The sequence below is a fragment of the Podarcis erhardii genome (genome assembly GCF_964252035.2).
Source record: "Podarcis erhardii genome assembly, chromosome: 12".
NCBI lineage: Eukaryota > Metazoa > Chordata > Lepidosauria > Squamata > Lacertidae > Podarcis > Podarcis erhardii.
The window spans coordinates 32,625,418-32,650,681 of NC_138513.1; the positions used below are offsets into that span (position 1 = coordinate 32,625,418).

Genomic DNA, 25,264 nt, shown 5'->3' on the forward strand with positions numbered 1-25,264 from the left:
GCCTTCCAACACAGGTAATTGGCACGTCCAAGATGATTACTCCAATTAATGCTGCTGTGTGGGAGGATCTTTTGAATTAGGACCATCATCATTTTGGGCCCAATCTCACTATCTTACTTATGATTTGGCCTTGCAAGCTTTCATCACTTCAAAACAAGATTCATACAGGACTCAACTTAACACATCACCAGTTTGCCTAATATTACAGATGGCAGGGGTTTTTTTTGAGAGGGAAACACAGAGAGAAAGGTTGAATTGGTTCTGCAAAAAGATTAAGAGATTTTTGCCTCCTCTTTTATGACTGGATAAACAAGATGCCTCTTACCCTACCAGATGATATGATAGTTACCAAGCAATAAGGTTATCGTGTGCTACAGACACTGCACTTAAAGGATAAGGTGCTGTTATAAACAACATCTTTAAACCAAGTTATGGTGTGATTATATTGGTCACATAGCCGACATGACTCAGCTGATAGATTTCCTAAAGCATCGAGCTCTTGTCCTGTATGATAATGAACTTGGCCGCTGTAAAAAAGATCTGAAATCTATGGACGAGTCACCATATGTATTTATATGCTGTCCTAGCGCAATGCCCTACCTGCTTAAAACAGCACACACAGAGAGAGTAAAGAAGCAGAAGAAAAATGACATTTTATCTGGCTTTCACGACACATGATTTGTATTGTAACTTCAGATTAATTAGAAATTGGACTAACAGTTGATAAAAAACCCCCACATAAGTTCATTACCAGCAATTCATGTTTGCATTTGCCATTCCACCTAGAGCATGTATGAGGCCAGGACCAGAAACTACAAGGCACACGCCAGGCCTAGAGAGAAAGGGAAAAAAACAAAGAAGGTATATAAAAATGTATGGAATGAACACACAGATTTAGCAGGTGGGGGAGCAAATTACTCTAAATGCATCATGAGGAAACACTGTCATAGGACATCATGCTGAAGAGTTAATTTGGAAGGACAGAGGCAGGCTACAAATTTTAATCAACAAACCATACAGGAAAGTCAGAGGCTCTGAGGAAGCATGCACATATGAGTAAGAGAGGAGGGGTGTGACTCCTTTCTGTGCAAGTATCTCCTTACTTAGTATTGGCCACAACCCCAAAAATTCTCATGGAAGCTGATGTGCAAGTGCATATTCTTTTTGTAGAATGGAAAACTTCAGGACCTTCAGCAACCATTTCCTTTTCATCCTTTTTGTTTACGTTTGTTTAGGTTACATTTTCTAAAAGTGGCCTTTTATTTACTAATGGAGAGAAATGCTTGCTGCACATATACAGAGGTTTGCAACAGAGAAAACATTGTAAAGAGGCAAGTAGATAGAGGCATACAGATAGCAAAACACTGGTGTACAAACAGTGAAAGCTTGTAACTCTGGAAGGCAACTACCAAGTCCTAGAAATCAATTCCTGATGATGATGATGATGATGATGATGATAGAACCAGGATTGTTTTCACCTTTCAAACAATTGTTGACTCTGAAGACCAACACAAGGAAGCACCTTACCTGCCCGTCAGATACCCAACTGCAGAGGCAGCATAGGCAGCCTATTGAAAAATAAAACAAATATTTACCAGCAAGCTGGTGAATGGGATTTTGGTAGTTATAACAAAAAGTCACCCTTAAACACCCCCAGCTAGTAAGCTGAGATGACTTCCTATGGATGTTCAATTGAAGTAAATGGACTATGCTCAGCACACAAAGATGTCCACATGTGAACTAGAATTGACACAGTTTCTGAACTCAGATTTTCATAGCTACAATAGAAAGGTTCTTTTAAGACTCATTTCAGCTGGAGAGGGCCAGGGGGAGGTGGAACCTACGGGCAGAAGGGAATGCCTTCACACTCCCATGGGCACCGTGTAGATGACCCATATCCTTTACAAAAACAGAGATTTGTCCAGTCAAGGGCATCACCCAACATTTTGCATAGCAGAAACATTTCCTCTGAAAGCAGATCTTCCAGGTGCTACTGCTTGTACTAGCATTGCATAAACAAGTGTTATGCAAGAACAGATGGAAATCTCTGCACGTTTTTTCAACCAGTATTATGGAAAGTCACTTTGGACTACTTCTATGACTATTTTTTCCCATATGCCAGCAGGTGGCATCCAAGAGAAACAGTAGAGAAATTAAACAAGGGGGGGGGGGGGAACAGTAGAAATTGCTCCATCAGCACTGCAGAAACAAAACTGCACTACTTGGATTTGAGTGGGCAGCTATTTCAGTCTAGAAAATATTACACGAGAATGTTATCTGTTTCGTTACAATCGACCTTATTCTACAGAAATATTAAATGAATTCAGTTTGAGGCTGCTTTTTTTATAAACTGAACACTCAACAATTCCTGTTTTGCTTTCCAGCTATTCTGTGAGTAGTTGAAACTGCACAACTAAAGTTGATGCATCTCAGATTGGGACACAGCTCAGAGGAATAAAATTGAGGTTAAAAGAAAATTGAGGTCATTTTTTGAGGTCTTGTCAGTGAAATGGGTGGCCTTTTCTCAGTGGTGGCATCCCGACTGCGTAACACTATTCCCAGGGAGGCTTCCCTTGTGCTGTTTTTAGAGTAACTTCACCCCTAAGTAAAGACACTATCATGCTCCCAGGCCCCTTGAAAACCTGACTTCTGAACCACTGTTTCCCTCTCTCTGCTGGAAGTTTTTTATACCACATTTCAAAACTGTAGTCTGTTATGTTATGCTGTAAGCCATCCAGTAAAAAGTGCTACCAGGCAGATTTATAGAAATAAAATAAGGATGTAAATAAAATAAAAAGGTGTGAAATGGTTACAAACACACACACACACACACACTCACTCATCACTTTTTCTGTTTCAATGTTCACATAAGAAACATCAAGAATGCAGTTAAATCACTGGAATTGGTATGTTATTATGACAACAAAGATTTGCCAGAGCAGTTCCCCCATTTATACCATGGTTACATTCATGCAAGCATGTCAAACTTATTTACTACTGATAATGAAACTGCCACACTGAATTAATGGGAAACACTGCACTGAAGACAGACTGACATAATTTTCCAAAGCATGTTAAGGGTTGTTCCTGTCCACTATTTCTATGCCATCTGTTTCATCACAATAATAAAAAGAGCAGGCAGGTTCCTTCTACCCCAACAGAAAAATATTGGTTTTAAAGTATCGTTTGTCATTGGCCTGGTTTGCACCTCCTATTAAACCATAGTTAGTGCTTACTATGGTTTGACACAAATCAACAAGAGTGACACTGAAGGCTGCTCTAAGTTCCCACTTCATTCCTCCTCGGCTGTACCAGGACTGTACCAGGAGCAACAAGCCACAAGTGCCGGCTTGTTATATCGTCTGGACCTGTCCTAGACTCACGGTTTTTGCCAAACAAACCCTGAGTGGAAGCCAAGGTTTATTCTTGGTTTACTCCTTTGTTGGGGGGATGAAGGGAACCACAAGTCTAGGTTCAAAAAGCATCACAAGCCAAGGCCTGTAGTTTGTCACTTCCAGAGCAGTGCAGCTGGGGAAGCTGCAAAGGGGAAATTCTTAGAGCATGCAACAGCATGCTGCTGATTCACATTAAGCCATAGTTAAACATGAAAAGCATGGTTTTTTATTGTTATTTATACATTTTTTTATAACTTGTATACATACAACACATTGTCCATTACTTATCTCTTTCCATCTCTCCATGCTAACCTTGAACTTCTGCATATTCTGATAATCCACCCATTTTTGTCTCTAATCTTCCTTTATTTAGTATTATCTGCTGCTCATATGTTAACTCCTACTTGCAGGTTAAATTGAGTATAGTAGCCTCTAAGATATTCTCCAAAACGCTTCCACTCTTCTCTTAGCTGCATCTCATCTTTATTTCTTATTTTTGTGGTTATGGTTGCTAATTCTATCAGTATATTCTGCCAGATTTCTTTCGTGGGTACCTCTTTTTCTTTCCACTTTTTCGCATAGACTATTCTAGCTGCTATGGTCACGTATAAAAAGGAGGTTAAGTGCCTTCTTCGATTATAAGCATGGCTTTCTGTGAACTGCAAACACATCCTTCAGCGGCCTAGAATTTCACCTCAGTGGCCTAGAATTTCTATTACATCAGGCTCTGGCAGGTGCATAGCTGTCAACTTTTCCCTTTTCTTGCAAGGAATCCTATTTGGAATAAGGGAATTTCCCTTAAAAAAAGGGAAAAGTTGACAGCTATGGGCAGGTGGGATGAGGAGCAAATTTAGCAGAATCGTGAGACGTGCAACTTCTCCTGAGCTAGATGTGTCATATTCCAAAACAAGAATCTATGCACTGGGCAAAACTAATAATATCACCAATTTATATGAGAGCCTATGGCATTGCAAAGTATGCAGTTTGGTTGATAATTTGGGGAAAGGGATCAATCCTCCCCACAACAGTTATCTAGAATAGATGTAAATATATTCTACATATAGAAAGCCCTCAATCCCTACCCCAAAATGTATGCACATATGTGAGCAGGGATTAGCAGGAATGGTTAAATAACCAGTAATAGGTAAGTCCAGAAAGCATAGGAATGAATAGTCAACATGGCACTTAGCGTAGGAGTAGAATATTGAGGTAGCAATTTAGATTCAACATGGTGGGTGAGAATGCAGTTTTTACATAATACCTTTGACGAACATAAGAGGGGAGAAAATGATTACTACTCAGAAACCAGAAGGCAATTTAGTATGACATGTGTTTCCCTTCTCCTTCTGAAAAAAAAACATGGCAACGTACAAATGTTTAAAGATATACGGAGTGGGCGTTTCATTAGCAAGGCTCTTTGTACCTCACAAGCAGAATGCCATGGCAACGACACATTGTCAAAGAAACTGACAAGCTAAAGCGACGCACAAAACTTTGCAGGTAGAGTGAATGGCACTTTCCCGGGCAATTAGGCAATCTTGTCAGCACTGCCTCTGGTTACGCAATTTTTAAACTTATGCTGCTGTAACTCAATGAAATTCACATGCAGTATCCTGCCATGTGCCACCACCAGGAAGAATTATGGAAAGCTTCAGCCAGAGCCCCCTCAAAAAACAGACTATACCTCTTGCTACTCTGCCCTCTGATAATAACCAAGTTGTCAGTTCGGGTTCTTCAAATGTTAAAACACGGGACCTTTATTAACATGGGACAGTTCTCAAAACCATTTACAGTGGTGCCCCGCAAGACGAACGCCTTGCAAGACGAAAAACCCGCTAGACGAAAGGGTTTTCCGTTTTGGAAGCGCTTCGCGAAACGAATTTCCCTATGGGCTTGCTTCGCAAGACGAAATGTCTTGCGAGTTTTTCCGACTTTTTTTCCCTCCCCCCCCCTTTTTCTAAGCCGCTAAGCCGCTTATCTGCTTATCCGCTAAGCTGATAAGCCGCTAAAAGCTGCTAAAAGCCGCTAAGCCGCTAAGTCGTCAATGGGCTTGCTTCGCAAGACGAAAAAACCGCTAGACGAAGAGAATCGCGGAACGGATTCTTTTCGTCTTGCAAGGCACCACTGTACAGGTAAATTACCGTATTTTACCGTATATAAGACGTCCCCATGTATAAGATGCATAATTTGGGGACTCCAAATTAAGAAAACACCCCTCAGCACTACCTGTGTATAAGACGAGCCCCAATTTTAAACCTTATTTTTTGGTAAAAAAACCTAGTCTTATACAAGGAAAAATACAGTAATTTCTCTCTCTCTGTATACGTGTGTGTGTGTGTGTGTATAAATATTATATGCCACACTTTTTTTTGTAATCGAGAATATTTGTAGCACAAAGGCAATCAATTGCATTTTGGAAACAGAGGTGGTAAGCCATGAGATCAGTTCAGAGTGGTCAGTAAATCTGTGGTCACATCATACTTCTCAGAGTATATCCCACCAGAGTCGTTACATTCATACTCATTGGGGGGGGGGACTATTAGGATCAAATGACAGTATTTTTCCCTTGGGGGAAGCAACTAAGATGCAATATTTTGTTGGGGGGTAGGATGCAAGACAAGGAAAATGTTAAGAAGCCCTCTGTCCCACCCTATGCTGGGTTTCCTGTAACAGACTGCAGCTTCCACAACCACATATAAAAAGCATTGGTGAAAGACTATATGTTACTGAGTACTGCGCACCATTCTCATTTTCAGATTATGCATAGGCTCAGATCGAGGCCTGGCTAGCAAACAAGGCTACTGAAAATACTTACAGCTTGTTCATTGCGCATTCCAATATATTTAATTCCACTTGCTTGAGCAGCAACTGCTACTTCGATCACTGGAACACCAACAATGCCAAACATATACTCAATGTTCTGAAATAAATATAATTTTTAAAAAATTAAGCTGTCTCCCCAAAATATTTATCTTCTAACTAGGGTTTTTTTGTGTGTTTAAGGTCAATATTTCTAGGAGAAAGTTAGAACTGCAACTAAATACTTGCAGCTTCAAACCAAGCTAGGCTTCTAGTAATGCCATGTGTAGACCACTGCAGCTGGTATACCTGTATTGATGATACTATATACCCAAGGTTCTATTAGTGCAACAGTCAATAAATGCTTATAAATAATACTTATTTTTCACAAAAATACATTGAAACAGACATTTCCATGTATCTAAAAATAAGGAATTGTAACAAACATGTGATCATCGTTTGGAAGAAACAATTACCGTATTTTTCCGTCTATAAGATGCCCCCATGTATTTTTTGGGGACTCTGATTTAAGAAAATGGGGGGAGATACTATCCGTGTATAAGACGAGCCCAGATTTTTAACATTATTTTAGAGTAAAAAAAATAGTCTTATACACGGAAAAGTACGGTACTTTAATAAAATGTATATTTATGAACATTCTGGGTAGTTCACACATTTTTTTACTACAAACACAGTCCCAGATATGCAAGACTGGGGACAAATAAGGTTTGTGAATGAGGAACGTGTAAACAACAACTGTGTTCCCATGTGGTTGCCCGGATAAAGAGACATCATGATCACTAGAATTGTTACAGCTACCCTAGGATATGATGGCTGATTAACACATTGTGTGTGTGTGTCTACACTAGGCGTAGCCAGTGTGGTGCCCTCCAGCTGTTGTTGGACTTCCATCAGCCACAGTCAGCATGAGCAGTGGTCAAGAATGATGGGAGTTGGTCCAACATCTGGAATGCACCATGTTAGCTACTCCTGGTGTATGAATGCATGACCAAGGAGAGCTGAGAAGAAGAAGAAGAAGAAGAAGAAGAAGAAGAAGAAGAGGAGTTTGGATTTGATATCCCGCTTTATCACTACCCGAAGGAGTCTCAAAGCGGCTAGCATTCTCCTTTCCCTTCCTCCCCCACAACAAACACTCTGTGAGGTGAGTGAGGCTGAGAGACTTCAGAGAAGTGTGACTGGCCCAAGGTCACCCAGCAGCTGCATGTGGAGGAGCGGAGACGCGAACCCGGTTCCCCAGATTACGAGACTACCGCTTTTAACCACTACACCACTTGAGCAGCTAAAACAGGGGTCGGCAAGCTACGGCCCCCGGGCCAGATCAGGCCCACCTGGGTCCTAAATCAGGCCCATGCCAGGAAGCCAGAACCCGCCGCAAAGCCGAGACTCCCAGCGATGGGGACGGGAGGCAGAGGCCAAGCGGCAGTGGCTCTGCCACTCAAACGCCACACCTGGTTTACCTCAGTGGCGTTTGATGGGCAGAGATGTCCCAGCGCCACGATGAGGTAAACCAGGCATGGTGTTCGATTGGTAGAGCCACCGCTGCTCAGCCTCTTTCTCCTGTCACTGCCTAGGTCTCCTGTGGGCCAGAGAGCAGAGTGGACGAGCTCGCTCTGCCTACCCACGAACAGAAGCAGCAGTGGCGGTGGTGGCAGCAGCCCCTGGGAAGGTAAGTGCAGTGGTTGGGGCTGGGGGGGGAACTACTTGTCCCCCTCGCCTCTTCTTCCAGCTCCCCTCCCCCCGTGCCACTTCTCTAGCCCGCCACAAGGTCTGAGGGACAGTGGAGTGGCCCGCTGCTAAAAAAAAAATGCCAACCCCTGAGCTAATACATGCAGCCACCCAGTTTCCTACGGAAACAGCACAAAAAGCTTTCCAGATGTTGTATGAAGTAGATTATTCTCATCTTCAGTAAAACAGTACGTGGGGTTGCAGGAAATTTAGGCAACATAGCTGATGATCAGCATATGGATGTTCTTTATACAAAAGAAATGCTCATCTGAGTGATCACACAGTGAATCTTGGTTTGGAATCCTTGCGTGGACAAAAAAGTAGGTTTAGCCATTATGGTTTATGAGGAAATTGTGAAAGGACCCAAGGCTTCTCAAAGCTTGCTCGTGTAGCTCCAAGCCACAATTTGGTATTCTTCCTGAATGCAGCTATTATGTATGATATACCAATATATCATATTAGTGTTTATACTGCCAGTATGTACCTTTCTGGCTTGTACAACGTCATCCAGGTGATCTGGGCCACCAAAAGGAAGACAAGGCCATATGAAGGAAGCCAAGTCAGCTAAAGCACAGTTCGCTGAAAGCAGTTACACATGCATGCCCAGGTTGCTGACAATGTGATACTTTCAAAGGACAATAAACTCTGAGCTAAGGGAACTTATTCTGCTGAAGCGATTGCGTATAATGATTAACTTATTAAGCAACGGCCTTTCTACCAACAGGCATAAGAGGGAAGCCTTGTTAACAAAAATGTCTTCTTTTTTGAAGCATTATCTGGAACATCATTTATAATTTGATTTTACTCAAGCTTTAGTTAATGGTTGATTACTGGGTCTTTGATGATGTGGGAATATTATTGCATGAATTGTTATAGCTAGGAAGTGGAAGGGACAAGCGGGATATAAAATAGAATGGTATAAAGAGGTGCGGGATATAGCTATTAACGATAAATTAACGTGCCATTAAGGTAAGATGAGGAATATGCAGGAGAAATTATTCTAAGGCTGGCCTCCTCAACCTCGGCCCTCTGGATGTTTTTGGCCTACAACTCCCATGATCCCTAGCTAGCAGGACCAGTGGTCAGGGATGATAGGAATTGTAGTCTCAAAATATCTGGAGGGCGGAGGTTGAGGAAGCCTGTTCTAAGGACATACGGAGGGTGTTTGTAGAATTTGTACTGTTAAAATGGAAATGGGTCAATCCATCACAGGAGGTGCTGAAATTTTGGGAGGTTGGATAGTTACAATGAAATAGTCTCAGTGGTGGGATGCACATTTTTATTCTTATTATTTATGATTATTACTTTATCCAAAGAAAAAATTAAAAAAGAAGCTGCTTCATACCAGGTCAAAAGGTTTTGTCTTGCCTAATATTGTCTACAATGCTTCATCCAGGAGTTTCCAGGCAGGGATCTATGCCCCATCTCCGCCTACAAGAACCTTTTCAACTGGAGGCGAAAGGGCAGGCAGACATGGGGCGTCTCGTGCTCTTTGCCACTCTGCTATTGCTTCTCCTGGCATGCTGTGATCTTTCACCTAAGTCCACTAATCCTGGATGCCTTCCAGGATTAACTAATTCTTTTTATCCTCCCTCCACCTTCTTGTGTAACGAGAGCCAAACCTACACAGCCTACACTGCAGGCAGCACAGCAGCTCGACAGGTACCTGCTGAGAACCAAGAAGCAGGTGAGAGTAGTAACAGCTCCTTAAAAAACGAGAGCAAGAAGACTTGTTGAAATTTTAAACCATCCACGACCAAGCCTGGGGCTCTCCTGTTGCTGTTTCGTTCCCCCATTGATGAGGCGCTAAGCTACTGAAGGTAATGGGGTCCTTTTTATGTCCAGCTGTCCTTTGTCAACAAATTGGCACTCTTTTTCAGGTTGAATATATGCTGTATGGCAATTTATGGACCTAATAGGTATCTAAAGCCATTTGCACATAACAAATAGGAGCCTACACAACACAAAACACTGTTGCTGTAGGTAGGTTTTGTTTTATATCTTATATTTTGGCACTGCATATTGGGAAATAATAATAATTTATTTATACCCCGGCCACTCTGGGCTGCTCCCAAAAGAATATTTTATGAAAATCACGATAAAACATTAAAAACTTCCCTAAACAGGATTGCCTTCAGATACATCTTGGGCTACACGTCCTCGACAGGGACTAGAACCCTTCACGTAAAACTACGCTTTTTCGAAAGAAATGCTCCTTCCCGCTCTCCGTAGGAAACACGTAATATTTCCGGGTTGGCTGCCGGGGTTCAAGGGTCACCCAAGAGCGTTTCTTACTTGCATCTTCAGCGCTTCCGCGATGACCTGAGCCCCGCTGACACATTCTTCTTCCTGCCCTGCCGGAGCCATCGCTTCCACAACCGTCTTTTCCCGAGGAAAGGGAGAGACAAACTGCAGGCTACCTTTAAACCACGCTGAGGTACGGCTCCATCGGCCAATGAGGGAAGCGCTAACCGCGTGATTGACGCGCGCCGCTGTTCAATAGGAAAAGGCTTCGAGCCTAGCTAATAGGTGGGGGACGTTAAATGGGCGGAGTCGTTGGAGCAGCCCGCCTCAAACCAGCCCGCACTCTGATGGAGAAGGGTTGGGCGGGGGGAGTGGGGGTGGAACGCTACCAAGAAAGGCTCTCGATTGGCCTCTTGCTTAGCCAATCCGAGCCCGCAAATTGGGAACACGGAAGGCAGGTGCGTGGCTGAGGTTTTTTGCTTATTTACCTGACAGGGAGTCGAGGCGGATTGCAGATAAAATAAGAACAAATAAAAACAATCGTTTTAAAAAAACATTCATAGAACTGTAATATGTGTGTGTGTGTATATGTGTGTGTGTGTATGTGTGTGCGCGCGCGTATATATGCGCATATATATACACACATACGCGCGCGCGCGCGCGTGTGTGTGTATATATATATATATATATATATATATATATATATATATATATATATATATATATATCTATATCTATATCTATATCTATATCTATATCTATATGCACATGCATGCTATTAAAACATAAGACAATAAACAGAAACACCAGCCCCCTCATTAAAAGCAGCCAGGTCCCCAAAACCTGTTGGAAGAAGAAGGTCTTCACCGGCAGCAAAAGGATAAGAAGTTAATGGCTTTAATGGGTGTTCCTGTGCTATATACCGTAGTTGTGTAATGTGTCTGCTGTGAAAAATTAGCAGCAACTCGGGATGTTTTCCCAGCCCTATAACAACACACATGTTGCGCTTTGTAGTGGAGAAGGGGGACTGCACTCCTTGCTCTTATCAATTTCAAGTTTTTATTTAGCTTTTATAGATGTTTTCTCCATTGCAGGTTTTTATCGAATGGGTTTGGGTTTTTTTTAATAAATGTTTTAATGCTACAGCAAATTGCTTTGAGAAGCCGCCTGACCTCAAAAAGCTGGATTTTTAAATTTTTTGTGTGGAAATAATTATATTATCAGGTGCCTCTTTGTTAAACTTGGTACCGTTTTTAACATAGGAAGCTGAATAATCCCAAATTAGACCATTGGGTCCTTCTAGTTTAGTGCTGTCTACACTGACTGACAGCAAGCAGTTCTCCAGGATTTCAGACAGGTGGATCTTCCAGCTAGCCCTACCTGGAGATGTCAGTGGTTGAAACTTGGACCTTCTGCATGCACATGGTCTATTCTTGAACTACAGCTTTTCTTATTTTAATTAAAAAAACTTGACTTGAAAAGGGATATTTTAAATGGGCAAGCTATCTATCTAAACAACTGTGTAAGATTCCTAGTGATAAGAATTACATCTTCTCCATCTGTATCTTGTCTTTCAACAGCTGCACCAGCAGCCAGAGAATGTGAGAAACTGAAGTTTCCCCACGAAGCTCTCACAACTTTCTTGCAAATTAGTTCTAGATATGACGACACTTAAAAACTGGAGAAGCCAGTCTATTATTTCAGTACATTTCAAGGTGTAGCATTCTGTTTTTGTCTGTTCTGCATTATGAAAATTATGTAGCAATCATGAATAAATGCATGGGTGTGGTATAGATAGGTAGCACTGCCATTTTCCAAGGCCGTGTTGTAGAATATGATGCCTGGGATTCATAGGAACACATTTTTATATCTGCACAGTGCTTTTTTCCTAGAAAAAAAAATGTTTAGGGATACTCTCATTTCCCTGTTCATATTGAAATACTGCCCCTCAATGAGGCCAAACTTAGATTCACAAAATGTTTAGGGCATAGCTGTCAACTTACAGATTTGAAAATAAGGGACCAGCAGCCAAAATAAGGGACCTGCAGCCTCACTTTTTCCAGGCACTCCAGTCTTCCTGTCCTCCTGCAGTCTGGTCAAACTCATGCTGGGTAGCTTCGAGAACACTGTCCAACCAACTTTGTAATCAGAGGTTCAACTGAATAGAATCTGAATCACATGCACCACAAGGCCTATGCATTCTCAACTTAAGATGGCTCCCCAGCCTGGCTTTGCACTGCAAAGTTTGCAGCAGCACGTGCAACAAAATGGCTTCCAGCATTCAAAAACCTCCTCAGCTTGCATTAGCTAGCCACACACAAGGCATGCAAGCTCCACCCCCCAGTCGTTCTTAGACTTCTTATTGGGTAAGCAACACAGCCAAGCAACACAGTTGGAGCCTCCCTCCTCCCTGGCCGGCAGGGAGGGAGGGAGAGGAGCTGCTTCCTTTGAAATTTAAGGGACATCATTTAAGGGACATTTAAGGGACATCCATCAATAAGGGACAGCAGCAGGACATGGCACTGGAATAAGGGACTGTCCCTTCAAATAAGGGACACTTGACAGCTATGGTTTAGGGATATGTGTACCCCTGCGTTCCCCCAGAAAAAAAGCACTGGTTCTGCGTGTCCAAGGGGTTTTAGGCTTCTTTTTATTGAATAATAACCATGTGGCAAAACCCTTTGAAACTGAAGGGACTTTTGAAAGCTGCTTATAATATTGTGTGCGAGTCTGCAGATCAAAGAAAAGAGACCCTGGTGTGCTTAAATAAGGGATTCGGATCCCAGCCTGTTCATGCATGTATGTACCGGTATGTATGTATGTTGATCGATTTGTGTCAGAAGGTTCTAAGGCTTATGGCCTAAGCTCCCCTCAGGTTCTCAGGGCAGCTTACAAAAAGTTAAAAAGACAGTGAAACACATTAAAACAGAAACAGTAAAACACCAAAATATATAAGCAGCCGGAGGAATTAAAAACCAAACCAAGCAACATAAAATAAATGTATTGCTGATTAAAGAATCTGGTAAAACAAGAAGGTATTTGCTTGGTATTTAAGTGACATCAAGATCGGTGTCAGGCAAGCCTCCCTGGGGAGAGCATTTCATTATGGGGTGCCACCATCAAGTAGGCTCTTTCCCCCAATATACACTTCAAATGATAGGGGCATTAAAAGAAGCTTTTCTTGAAGATCTCAGGAGACAAGTATTCTGTGTTACTTCTGTAGTACAGAACTTTGCAGAGGGAATGAGTACAAAAATGTTTTATTACAAGCATTTGTTTCTAGTAACCTCAGACTGCAGTCTAGTTAGAAAGTAAGTGGTTGGAGACCCTCTAAAGGGCATGTGTGGGCTGCATGCAGGGGGAGAGGAAGGAGTTTAAGGAGAACTAGTTTTCATTCCTGGAGCGCAGGCAAAGCTCATTTCGGTTTCCCGTTGGGAGTTGGCTTCAGAATGAGAAGCCATTTACCATTTACAGTTTGTCTGTGAACAAGAACACAGTCTTCTTTGTTTTTTGTGTTCTCATGCAGAATGTTTTGTCACAGGATAAGAGGAACATGCCCAGTCTTAGGGCGGATTTGTACATTTGTGTTTCTGATACGTCAACGCCACTAGGAGATCACTTATTTTACAAAATCACTCTTAACAGAATTTTATCACATTGGTTTTTAAAGTTTTGGTTTTTTAATCATGTGACTTCACCAGGTCCTAAAGTAAGAGTAGAATCAGATTTTAGCTCAAACAGAAAAAGATTTCATATTATTACCCATCAGCGACATCACATTATTAGAAGCCAAAATGGCCAGATGCCTGGTCCTTTGTCAGACATGTTTAATATGCAATTGGCAAAGCTCCAGCTATTCACCACTGTTACAGAGGCTGAACTATCCTGCTCTAGAATCTAGATAATCTGGATCTGGCCTTTGTCAGACACAAAAGACCAGAGTTGTTTTGTATTTGGTCTGCTCTTGTAATTTTGCTTGGAAAAGAATATGACCCCAATAGCTGGAGAATGGGCACTGGTATTATTGCAGGGATAACAATATCCATTGCTTTATAGTAGTCCAAAAGGGAACCATTTGCCCATCCCACATGGAGGTTGAAGTGGGTATTGCTAAGAGGATATATTAATTATATTTAATCCTCTACAGACCCACATGTATCAGCTAGCAAACAAAAGAAAAATGGCTTGTGCCGGTTCTTCAAAATGCAGGGCTTGCAAATAAGTAGTTCCAGTAGCAGAGTTTAAATCCCATCATTAGACAGATTTAGTGAAGCCTAGGAACAGGCTTTTAAGCCTTTTAAAACATTCTAGCTACTTGAGGCAGCTGGCTTCCTTTTAATCCTGGTGCAAAGAAACAGATCATACACTAAAGTAAGTTTAAAATATATTTTACTTACAGGCATGCATTGTCCTTAGCAGCAAATAAAATCCAGGTAAATGTTCTTGGGTAGAAATTCAGCAAAGACAGCTTCAGATACATTTGCTGCCTTGTTTGCAATGCTGAGAGAGAGCGCAGGGGTGGGCAGAGAAAAGAACAGGAAACAAGTCTTACCTTGTCCCCTTCACTGAGCCTTAACTGATCCTTAAACCCTTCATGTTCTAACTATCTTTGTTAGGTTTGGCTGCAAATCTCCCACATTTCTGTATCCTCCACAATACTTTTTTTCAGTGGAGTTGCATATAAGAGGACCATACAGGAATATATGCTTTCCCATCCCTAAAAATCAGCTTCATTTTTCTTATCTGCTAATGCAAGCAAACAAATGCAAAGCTGATGAAAGGAATACTGCTACATCCATGGGTGTTAACTTAGCAACACACACACGTCCATTTCTGTATTACTTTTTTGCACGCAACATAACATTATCCTGCAGGATTGGATGTTGGGTGTTCGTCCGTGCCTTTGATCTTACGCAGGGTCATTTGTATTTTTGTATAACTGAAAAACTTCCAAGGGCCAAATGCTAGTAATAGCACCAGGTTTTAGTTCACTTCCCAAATCCGTTTTAGAATTATATTCCAGGATTTCCCATGCTTCAGTGGTAAAAGTTGATGGAGTTGAACATAGTTCAATAGTAAAGAACATGGGTAGGCAAACTAAGGCCCGGGGGCCACATCTGGCCCAATCGCCTTCTAAATCCGGCCCACAGACAGTTTGGGAATCAGAGTGTTTTTACATGAGTAGAATGTGTGCTTTTATTTAAAATGCATCTCTGGGTTATTTGTGGGGCATAGGAATTCCTTCATTTATTTTCCTCCCAAAAGTACAGTTCGGCCCCCCAAAAGGTCTGAGGGACAGTGCACCACCCCCTGCTGAAAAAGTTTGCTGACACCTGGTAAAGAACAACAAAGCACAATGACATGCATTGATAAAATGTTTTTCTGGACCGATTGTTTTTTTAAAAGGGCATTTCAGTTTGACTTGGGTGTACTGATGTGCTGCTATCTTTACAGCTCTCTTTTGTAAGGCAAAACTTTATTACTTAGTTTGTCAATATTCATGTATCAAAACGTTTTGCCTTTGCTAACATAAAGCTTTTTGGATCCCTTTTAAATTGAATCTTGGTTACAACATATTTATTCTTTTCCAGTTATTTTTTGCCCTTGAAATTTTGACATGACTCTCTATGCTAAACACTATAACCTTTTCGGTACAAGCAGCCACCACTGCAGCTGCCACTTAACCTCCATTTGTGTCAATGGTGTTTGAGCTAACTCTATTGACATGAAAGGGGCTGCAAAACAGCTTGATGGACTGTGCCAAATGCACACTGTTTATATCTATCCATTTTGCAGTGACTGACTGCTGGCTTCCCGAGGCAACTGACGCTCTCAGCTTTCCAACTCTCGTACAGAATCTGATAACCGACATAATTTCTCAAACAGAAATGCATGAATGATTGGTGCTTTTAACGGTGGGCACTGTCCTGGCTATTGTCCAACGCATGCAGCCAGAGGCTCTTGCTTATGAGAAAGAGATATTAATTCAGGCAAGTAATAGCACAAGCTCAGCAGCACAATTCAGGAGTTCAGGAGCAAGAAGTTCAGAAGCAACAAAGGTGTCCCAAGAAGTTCCCACACCCCTATTGCCAAGCTTTTAAAGACAAGGTGTGACACACACACACTCAAAGGACTCCCTTGCCTTGCGAGAATGCCAATATTCCAAGCACATTTTCTGCTGGGGCGAGTGGATCTGCTCCCATTTGCGAAGGTGGTGCCTGGTTTTAGGTGACTAGAACGCACCGTCCTCTTCTAGCTGCAGTTCAGTCACAACCTCCTCTTGTTCATCCTCCTCCTTCAGCTGGTCGAAGCCCTCACCAGCCTCCACAAAGGCTATGAACTCCAGAGGAAGGCCAGAGGAGAGAGCTGCCATCTTTCCTCCTCCTCCCAAAGTGACTGAAGATGGTGTGGGAAGGGGAGATCTCCCCTCCTCCAACCCAAGTTGGAACTTTGAAGGACCCCATGAATGAACAGTCATGTAGTCAAACATTGCCATCTTCTGGAACCATGGTTAACATTATCCAAAACTGTTTAGAGGGCCCAGAAAATCAACCAGGTCGTGCTCCCGATGTTTCTTTCCTGGAGGATGTAATGACTCAGTGCTATTTTTGTAGAAAAAGAGGAGCTCACCAGGAAAGCCTCCCTTGTTCTCTTATAATGGCAATGGTGTCCATCTGAGAAGTGCCAGAACTGAGTTCTGGATGGAGAAAGAAAAACCCTGTACAGTCAAACCTTGGTTGTCAAACGTAATCCATTCTGGAAGCCCGTTTGGCTTCTGAAATGTTCGACAACCGAGGCGCAGCTTCCGATTGGGTACAGGAGCTTCCTGCACTCAAGCAGAAGCCGTGTTGGATGTCCGGCTTCTGAAAAACATTTAAAAAACGGAGCATTTACTTCTGGGGTTTTGGCGTTCAGGAGCCAAAACGTTCCAAAATGGAGGCATTCGGGATCTGAGATTTGACACTAGGGAGTCAAGGTGACCAAGGCTGATCTGGTCCCAAACTGGAGCCTAAAATGAGAATGAAATGGGTCAAGACTGTCGGTCTCTCCAAGCACATCTTGAAGCTGACCTCTGCCTCTCCAACTTGTTTGACAGATCCTCTTAATAATCCTCACCAGGCTACTGCTTCAGGCCTTGTTCGTTCTACAAGGAACTGTCTCATTGCTCAAGGAACATCTTTTGCACATTGCAGTATAAGTAATGCTGACTACTGCATACAGTACTTTTCATTCGCTCCCAGCCTCCCAGCCTCCATTTTGGGGCTTGTCAGGAAAAGCTGGTGTCAGCAACCTCATGTCCAGAACCCTCAACATCTTTTGCAGAATGTGTCACATTAATTGTCTTCAGAGATGACGGTGCTTTAGACTTTACTTGCTGGGTGCCAAATAACCTGCCACCTTGGGAGTCAGCAAAGTTATGTTGCTGGAACATATTTTAATGTTCAAAACAAGCTAGGTCCATTATAATTTTGGCATTAGCCTGAAATTATTTGTTGTACAGTAACAAGGCAAACGCTTCTAGTAACATAATGGTGATTTAGCAACTGTATTGTGAGTTGGTGCAGATTTCCAACTTGTAGAACTGCATTTTGTACATTCTATACAGTATTGGATTTGACAGGGTAAGTGTTGATACAACAGTATTTGTTTTAAATTGTATCCCACTTTGTCTTCAAAGAGAAAGCAAAGTGGCTAACACTAAGACAATACAGTATTTTTTTTAAAAAACAAACAAACCAGTAATACATATAAAACAACAAAGAGTAAACACGGCCATCAACTAAAAACCTCCACCAAAAAAAATTAATTAATAATACTTTGCAGTGGTGGGGAGGGGGCAAAATCAAACTGGCAGGTCAAAAGCTACTGGAATATTCAAAGATATAAGTTTTAAAAAAAATACTTAGCTCAGTGGATCCTCTTTTCATACCAGCTAGGATTTTTTTAATGGAATTTATTACTCAAAATAAGCACAAACTGATTCAGCTTACACTTCATCTCAGAGTCTATGTAACCTGTATTTTAAATTGGTTCCCCTGCCCATTATGTTTTTACTGTGATTTTATTGGTGTTAGCTGCCCTGAGCCTGGCTCTGGCCGGGGAGGGCAGGGTATAAACAAAATTTATTATTATTATTATTATTAATTATAATGTATTTTTGTAAGCTTTGCTTTTGTAAATTCTTGCTGCAAGAATTAGAACTCTACAAACCTCTGTGCACACCCCAAACACAGTGTGCATCATTTAAATAGACACCACCAATCAAAAAGCAGTTGGAGCTGTAGAATGGATCTGTCTTAAAACTCTTTGCAAATGAATTGTCTCTTAAGAAATGGCAGGATGCGCTAGTAAATTACTAAAAGAGGACATTTCCAGGAGGGGCGGACTGTTTCCAAAATAAAGTGTGATTGCTGGGATAGCTCAGTTGGTAGAGCATGACTTAGGGCCGTGGGTTTGAGCCCCATGTTGGGCAAAAGATTCCTGCATTGCAGGGGGTTGGACTAGATGACCCCCAGGGTCCCCTCCAACTCGACAATTCTATGATTCTAACTTTGCCCTTTTATCAGAACATATACAGTGTTGGGGTTTGCTTTAACACTTGTGACAGTTTTACCTAGAGATAGTTAAATTATCTACTGTAGGTGCTATCCTCTCCCAGAAGCGGAATAGCTCCAACATGACTTATTCACATTTTTATCAATTAGTATATAATAGGTCAGAGGGACGTGGGTGGTGCTGTGGGTTAAACCACAGAGTCTAGGACTTGCCAATCAGAAGGTTGGCGGTTCGAATCCCTGCAATGGGGTGAGCTCCCGTTGCTCAGTCCCTGCTCCTGCCAACCTAGCAGTTCAAAAGCACCTCAAAGTGCAAGTAGATAAATAGGTACCGCTCTGGCGGGAAGGTAAACGCCGTTTCCATGTGCTGCTCTGGTTCGCCAGAAGCGGCTTAGTCATGCTGGCCACATGACCCGGAAGCTGTACGCCGGCTACCTCAGCCAGTAAAGCGAGATGAGTGCTGCAACCCCAGAGTCGTCCACGACTGGACCTAACGGTCAGGGGTCCTTATATAATAGGTGCTAATATTTATGGACCATCCTGTAAAAAAAAAAGGGGGGCATGCAATCTAGCACTTGTAATGCCCAGTTTGAGTATTACAAGTGGATCTCATCACTCTGCTCTCAGTTCACTATGGTAGGAGCAATAGACATTAGAAGCTTACAATGCATCTTCTTGTCTTGTTGGTTTGGGGTACCGTGTCCAATCCCAGGCACCACTTTCTAAAAAGGACAATGGCAAACTGGAATGTGACTGGAGGGTGACCTGGTGAGGATCTGGAAACTAAGTCTGATGAAGAATGCTTAGAAGAACGGTGTATATGTGTGCTGGATAAGATTAAATTCTAACTGCTTTCAATATACAAATATCTGAAAGACAGCATGTTATTTGTTGTTCCAGAGGGCAGGAGCTGAACCCATGGGTGGAAATTTCAGGCTTCGATTTCATCTCAATCTTAAGAGTTCTCTTTCACCAGAGGCATATAAGGTGATACAGTGGTACCTCATGTTAAGTACTTAATTTGTTCTGGAGGTCCGTTCTTAACCTGAAACTGTTCTTAACCTGAAGCACCACTTTAGCTAATGGGGCCTCCTGCTGTTGCCACGCCGACAAAGCATGATTTCTGTTCTCATCCTGAAGCAAAGTTCTTAACCTGAGGTACTATTTATGGGTTAGTGGAGTCTGCAACCTGAAGCGTATGTAACCCAAGGTACCACCGTCCTGGACATCAATGACATCTGTCACTGATGCTGCAGCTGCATTGTAGATCATCCACTGGGCAGGGCATTGGGCTAAAGACATGCAAACCCTCATTCCAACTCTATGATTTTACTCAAGTATGTTCCACATAAATATGTTGTTTTTTTCTTTTAGATTCATGGCTGACATCCCTGTGGGCAGCTGCTGCCTGCTCGTCCTGGTCTGCTTCCAAGTTCTCTCCGCAGATGTTCACAGAGGACATTACATTGCTGCTGTGTACGAACATCATGTCATCCTGAATCCCAATCCAACAGCTATTACCAGTCGACGGTCTGCATTACAGCTGATGAACAGAAACCTAGACATTTACGAAGAGCAAGTGATTGCTGCTGTTAAACAGGTACCACAATAATTAATCACCTTGCAAACATTTTAAGTAACATGTGCCTAAGAGATTAATTGGTTTATTGTTACAGGAGCTTTTGTAGGCATGTATACTGTATTGGAGGTTCTGGATGAAACAGAATCTTGAGCAAGTTCTTCCAGAGTCACAGAGCTCCTGTGTTTTTCTTCTATAATGGCTTTTCTTTTGAAACTATTAGTGAATAACCTACTAGGATGTGGAAGAGACAGCATCTTATCTTAGCTTTTTAATTTTTAGATTGACTGAGAATGTGATGGTTTGAACAGGATGCACTCATACTTTCCCCTGTGAAGGTCCTTACCTTTGAAGTATCTTCCCGATTTTACTTCTGTGAAATGGGCATTTTGTTGTGCTTTATGGGGGCAAGTAGGTGGTTTGCTAGCTGAGGCTCAGACCTAACCTCTGCCTTTTGATCAGCTTTTCTGAGCAACTTACATATTGACTATTGCAGCAGTGCCCCCAAGTTTCAAATTTCCAAATGGGCACACGGGCCTAAAGAAAGTTGGGGACCCCTAACATACATCCTTCTTGGATGCCCTGCACCTGCAATTGAAGGTTTCCCTAACCCAGTGAATCCAGCACACAGTTACTTGTGTGGTGTTTGCTACTGAAGTCAATAGACATACGTTACAAAAACACAGAGCTTTTGATCCTTTAGCACCATGTTAAAGCAGCCACCACACTGCTTCAAGAAGGCAAGGATCCCCTTTAAAATCTGCATATGATACAGCTGTCTGTGTCTAAACGCTATGTTTCCTTCCAATCTAGTTGAATCATTTCACACTTCCAAACAGTTCTGGTGTAAATCCCCAAAGCTTTGGTGAAATTGCTTCTGGGCAAGAAGTTTGTGGATTTTAGCCAAAAAGAAACTGGAGAGTGTTTTGTGGCCATTTCCTCATTTCCACCGTAAAGCCACATATGAGCTTCTAATTCATAGTACTGTAGTAGGTTCAAGGTAGTAGGTTCATGGGACGCGGGTGGCGTTGTGGGTAAAAGCCTCAGCGCCTAGGACTTGTCGATCGCATGGTCGGCGGTTCGAATCCCCACGGTGGGGTACGCTCCCGTCGTTCAGTCCCAGCACCTGCCAACCTAGCAGTTCGAAAGCACCCCCGGTGCAAGTAGATAAATAGGGACCGCTTACCAGCGGGAAGGTAAACAGCGTTCCATGTGCTGCGCTGGCTCGCCAGATGCAGCTTGTCACGCTGGCCACGTGACTCGGAAGTGTCTGCGGAGAGCACTGGCTCCTGGCCTATAGAGTGAGATGAGCGCACAACCCTAGAGTCTGTCAAGCCTGGCCCGTACGGGCAGGGGTACCTTTACCTTTACCTTTAGTAGGTTCAAGGTCTTACAACTATCTTTAAAAAAACACACACAATTTAAATGGAAGTAACACAGTGTTCTTGTGTGTTTTGATTAAGTCCTCTTAAAGAGATTTCAAGGCACCTTTCCTTTTTTTTATTCTGACTGAAAGCTGTCTTTATTTTATTTTTGTTTGCTATCAGGGAGCACAGATAATTGTCTTTCCTGAAGATGGAATTCAGGGCTTCAACTTCACCAGGACTTCTATTTATCCTTACTTGGATTTCATTCCATACCCTGACTCTGTGACATGGAATCCATGCAAAGAAGAATACTTGTTCAATGACACAGAGGTATCTGTTATAACTGTTGCAGCACTGGAAAAAACTGGATATTCTTTGCTTTAGTGGAATATATACAGTGACACTCTGTTCCTTAGTGATATTTTGCTGCTCAATTTCACTAGCGCTTTCTGTCGCACTGCCTGATGCAATATTGGCATTGCATCTCAAAGCATTTTTGTTTACAGTCAATCTCAATCTCAATCTCCAAGTATGAAGTTAAGGTTAACGTAAATGCAATCAAACTGCCAATTTCTGTAAATGCACACCCACTGATTTCTATCACTTAACAATGCTTGGCTGTTAATAGATCTCCTACCTGCTACAGGTACCAAGCACAAGCACATTTAAACTTACTTTTTGCAGAGAGCTGCAACTAAGTTAAGATGGAAATGCTATAACACGTTTTTCCCTGAAGATTTAGAATGTATTTGGAGCTAACACAAAAGTTTCTGAACAGAACAATGTTTTGTACATTCAAACTACATATGTAGGTTTCCATTAAAAAAACAAAAACAAAACCCAACTTTCTTATTCTAAGCTAGACAACAGTTATGAGTAAATTTAATATGATTTTCAAGAAATCTGTGGTTTAGATCGTTATTATTCTGGAAAATCTACCCTGACTCCACCCAAGCCTTAGGTCTTTTGTGTGCAGCAGAAGAAATTCTGTATGGTGCACTACACAAGGATCACAGACAACTCTGTCAGCTGTGGCAGCGTTGATCACTTCCTGAGCTGGAGCTGGATTCAGTTTCTTCAAACAGGTGACAGGGTGCTGTCAAAATGTACGGTTGGTACATTCGATCAGAATGTGTATAGCCTACAGATCACGAAGCACATGGCTGCAAATGTTACATATGGGTTTGGTTTGGTTTACTCCACAGAACGTGATTTTTTGTGGAACGCTCAGCCCTGCTAGAGTAAGCTGAATTGATAGGAAGATAGCTTTCTTAGGTTGAAATCCTACACATGCTTATTTGGCATAAGTCCCATCGAACCCACAGTGTCATAGAATTGTAGAGTTGGAAGGGACCCTGAGGATCATCTAGTCCAACCCCCTGCAATGCAGCTGGCCCATATGGGGATCGAACCCACGACCTTGACATTATCAGCACCCTGCTCTAACCAAACGAGACTTACTAGTAAACAGAGTTGTATACAGTCACAGTGTCAATTATATTGCTGACAGAATATGCAGGATCTTGTAAAGTTTCCAGTTTTGAAGTGTTCCAAATGTTGCATTTTCTTTCAAAATCAGTTGAATTAAAAAAAACTAATAATCTTTTTAGATTTCCTCCAACTTGCATTTACTAAAAAAATCCCTACATTTAAAAACAACTGTCTCTACTGTCACAAGGTTGATTCCAATGAAGTCATTGCACAAGTGGAACAACTTCCCCATGTGCAGCCGACCATCCTCTCTCCCTTCCACCTGTTCCCTCCTCAAATCTGCTTGGTGGGGGACCCAGAGCAGATGCAGAGGGGGCTCTGTGAGGGAAGGAGAGACCAAAGTTGCATTGCATGAACGGAAGTTGTTCCACTTGCAGAATGGCTTTCCTGAATACAACCTAAAGAGAGAGATGTTGCCTCTTCCGGTGGTGCCAAAATTAGATCTGTCAACCACTCAAAATTTATTTAACTAAAAAAAATGCAGTGCTTTTAATTTCTCAAGATTACAGTCCCTCTAACAATAGCATTCTGAGATAATTAATGAATAGAGAAGTTTCAGCGCAGTGATTTAATGTTTTGGAGAGAAGCCGAAATCATATTGCCAAAATCAGGAAATGACCACTGAAGGCTTCAGTCATCTCTGCATACTTACTTCTGAGTAGAGATGTTCAAGACTATATCTTTCACAAGCACTGAACATCTTTTCATAGGGAACCATTATAAAGGGGGGGGGGGAATCATATATACAAGTATACATGTTTAATTTGTGTTTGATCCAACAGCCAATTAATAGGACTGCCCAATGCTTATATCTATTGATGCAACAGAATATGTATTTACTTTTTTGCCCCCTAGGTTCTCCACCGACTCAGCTGTATGGCACTGAAGAATCAAGTGTTTTTAGTGGTAAACTTAGGAACCAAGCAGCCCTGCAATCACAATGATCACCACTGCCCACCAGATGGGAGATACCACTTTAACACGAACGTAGTATTTAGTGACAGTGGTACACTCATAGCCAGATACCGAAAACAAAACCTGTATTTTGAACGTGCCTTTGATACTCCGCCAGAGGTAGATTACACTGTTTTTAATACGCCTTTTGCAGGCAAATTTGGAGTTTTCACTTGCTTTGACATCCTGTTCTATGAGCCAACTGTGAAGCTTATCAAGGAACACAATTTAAAACAGGCTGTGTATCCTACTGCATGGATGAACCAGCTTCCGCTGCTGTCTGCTGTCGAATTTCAACAAGCATTTGCAGTTGCTTTCAACATCAATCTTTTGGCAGCGAATATCCATCGTCCTGACCTGGGTATGACAGGGAGTGGTATATACACACCATCAGAATCATTCATTTATTATAACATGGATAACGATAAAGGCAAGCTTATAGTGGCCAAAATCCCTATTACATCAGGGCATGAAACCAACAATAACAGGCAAACGAGTTTTTCAAACTTCCCTATGGGCAATCAGATTTGTCGTAAGGAGGAACAAGAAGCCTACTGTGAAAAAGCTGAGAAAGGAGCCCAGGAAGCTCCACCTATATTTCATGGCGAAATGATGTATGACAATTTCACTTTTATGCCCATAATGGAAGCTGAAGGAGAGATCCAGGTCTGTTCCAATACTCTGTGCTGTTCCTTAAGTTACCAGAGACTGACTGTATCAAAGGAACTCTATGCTTTAGGAGTATTTGATGGCCTTCATACAGTTCATGGGACATACTATGTACAAGCTTGTGCATTAGTGAAGTGCGGCACCCTTGACTATACAAGTTGCGGGCAGGAAGTCACAAAGGCTACTGAACGGATAGATTTTCAGCTGCAAGGGAATTTCAGCACTGCTTTTGTCTTCCCTCTCTTGCTGAAGTCTGGCATTACTCTGGACTTTGCAGACTATCTGGGGTGGGAAAAGAACCACTATGTCATGCAGAAAAAGGGAGCATCTTCTGGCTTATTAACGGCTGGTTTATATGGACGATGGTATGAGAAGGACTATAACAAGCATGTGGTGCAACCAAAAGTCACGTGTCAAAATGAATGATTCAGGAGCTTGCTTAATAAAAGATTATTGTCCAATGGA

The 25,264-nt window shown here is 42.1% G+C and overlaps 2 protein-coding genes across 3 annotated transcripts in view; one reads left to right on the forward strand and one right to left on the reverse strand.

The window, feature by feature from the left end:
- HACL1 (2-hydroxyacyl-CoA lyase 1) overlaps positions 1–10,361 on the reverse strand; it is a 27,498-nt gene extending 17,137 nt beyond the window's left edge. For both annotated transcript variants that reach the window (XM_081882124.1, XM_081882123.1), the window contains exons 1-4: positions 10,236–10,361; positions 6,211–6,315; positions 1,528–1,568; positions 752–832 (exon numbers count right to left, since the gene is read on the reverse strand). In XM_081882124.1, coding sequence (XP_081738250.1) covers positions 752–832; positions 1,528–1,568; positions 6,211–6,315; positions 10,236–10,307 — 299 coding nt within the window. In that variant the 5' untranslated portion in view covers positions 10,308–10,361. The remainder of the gene's footprint in view (positions 1–751; positions 833–1,527; positions 1,569–6,210; positions 6,316–10,235) is intronic.
- BTD (biotinidase) lies at positions 10,238–25,264 on the forward strand. Its single transcript, XM_081882179.1, has 4 exons — positions 10,238–10,377; positions 20,114–20,339; positions 21,866–22,015; positions 24,032–25,264. The coding sequence occupies exons 2-4, from the start codon at positions 20,118–20,120 to the stop codon at positions 25,223–25,225; spliced, it is 1,566 nt and encodes a 521-aa protein (XP_081738305.1). The 5' UTR covers positions 10,238–10,377; positions 20,114–20,117; the 3' UTR covers positions 25,226–25,264.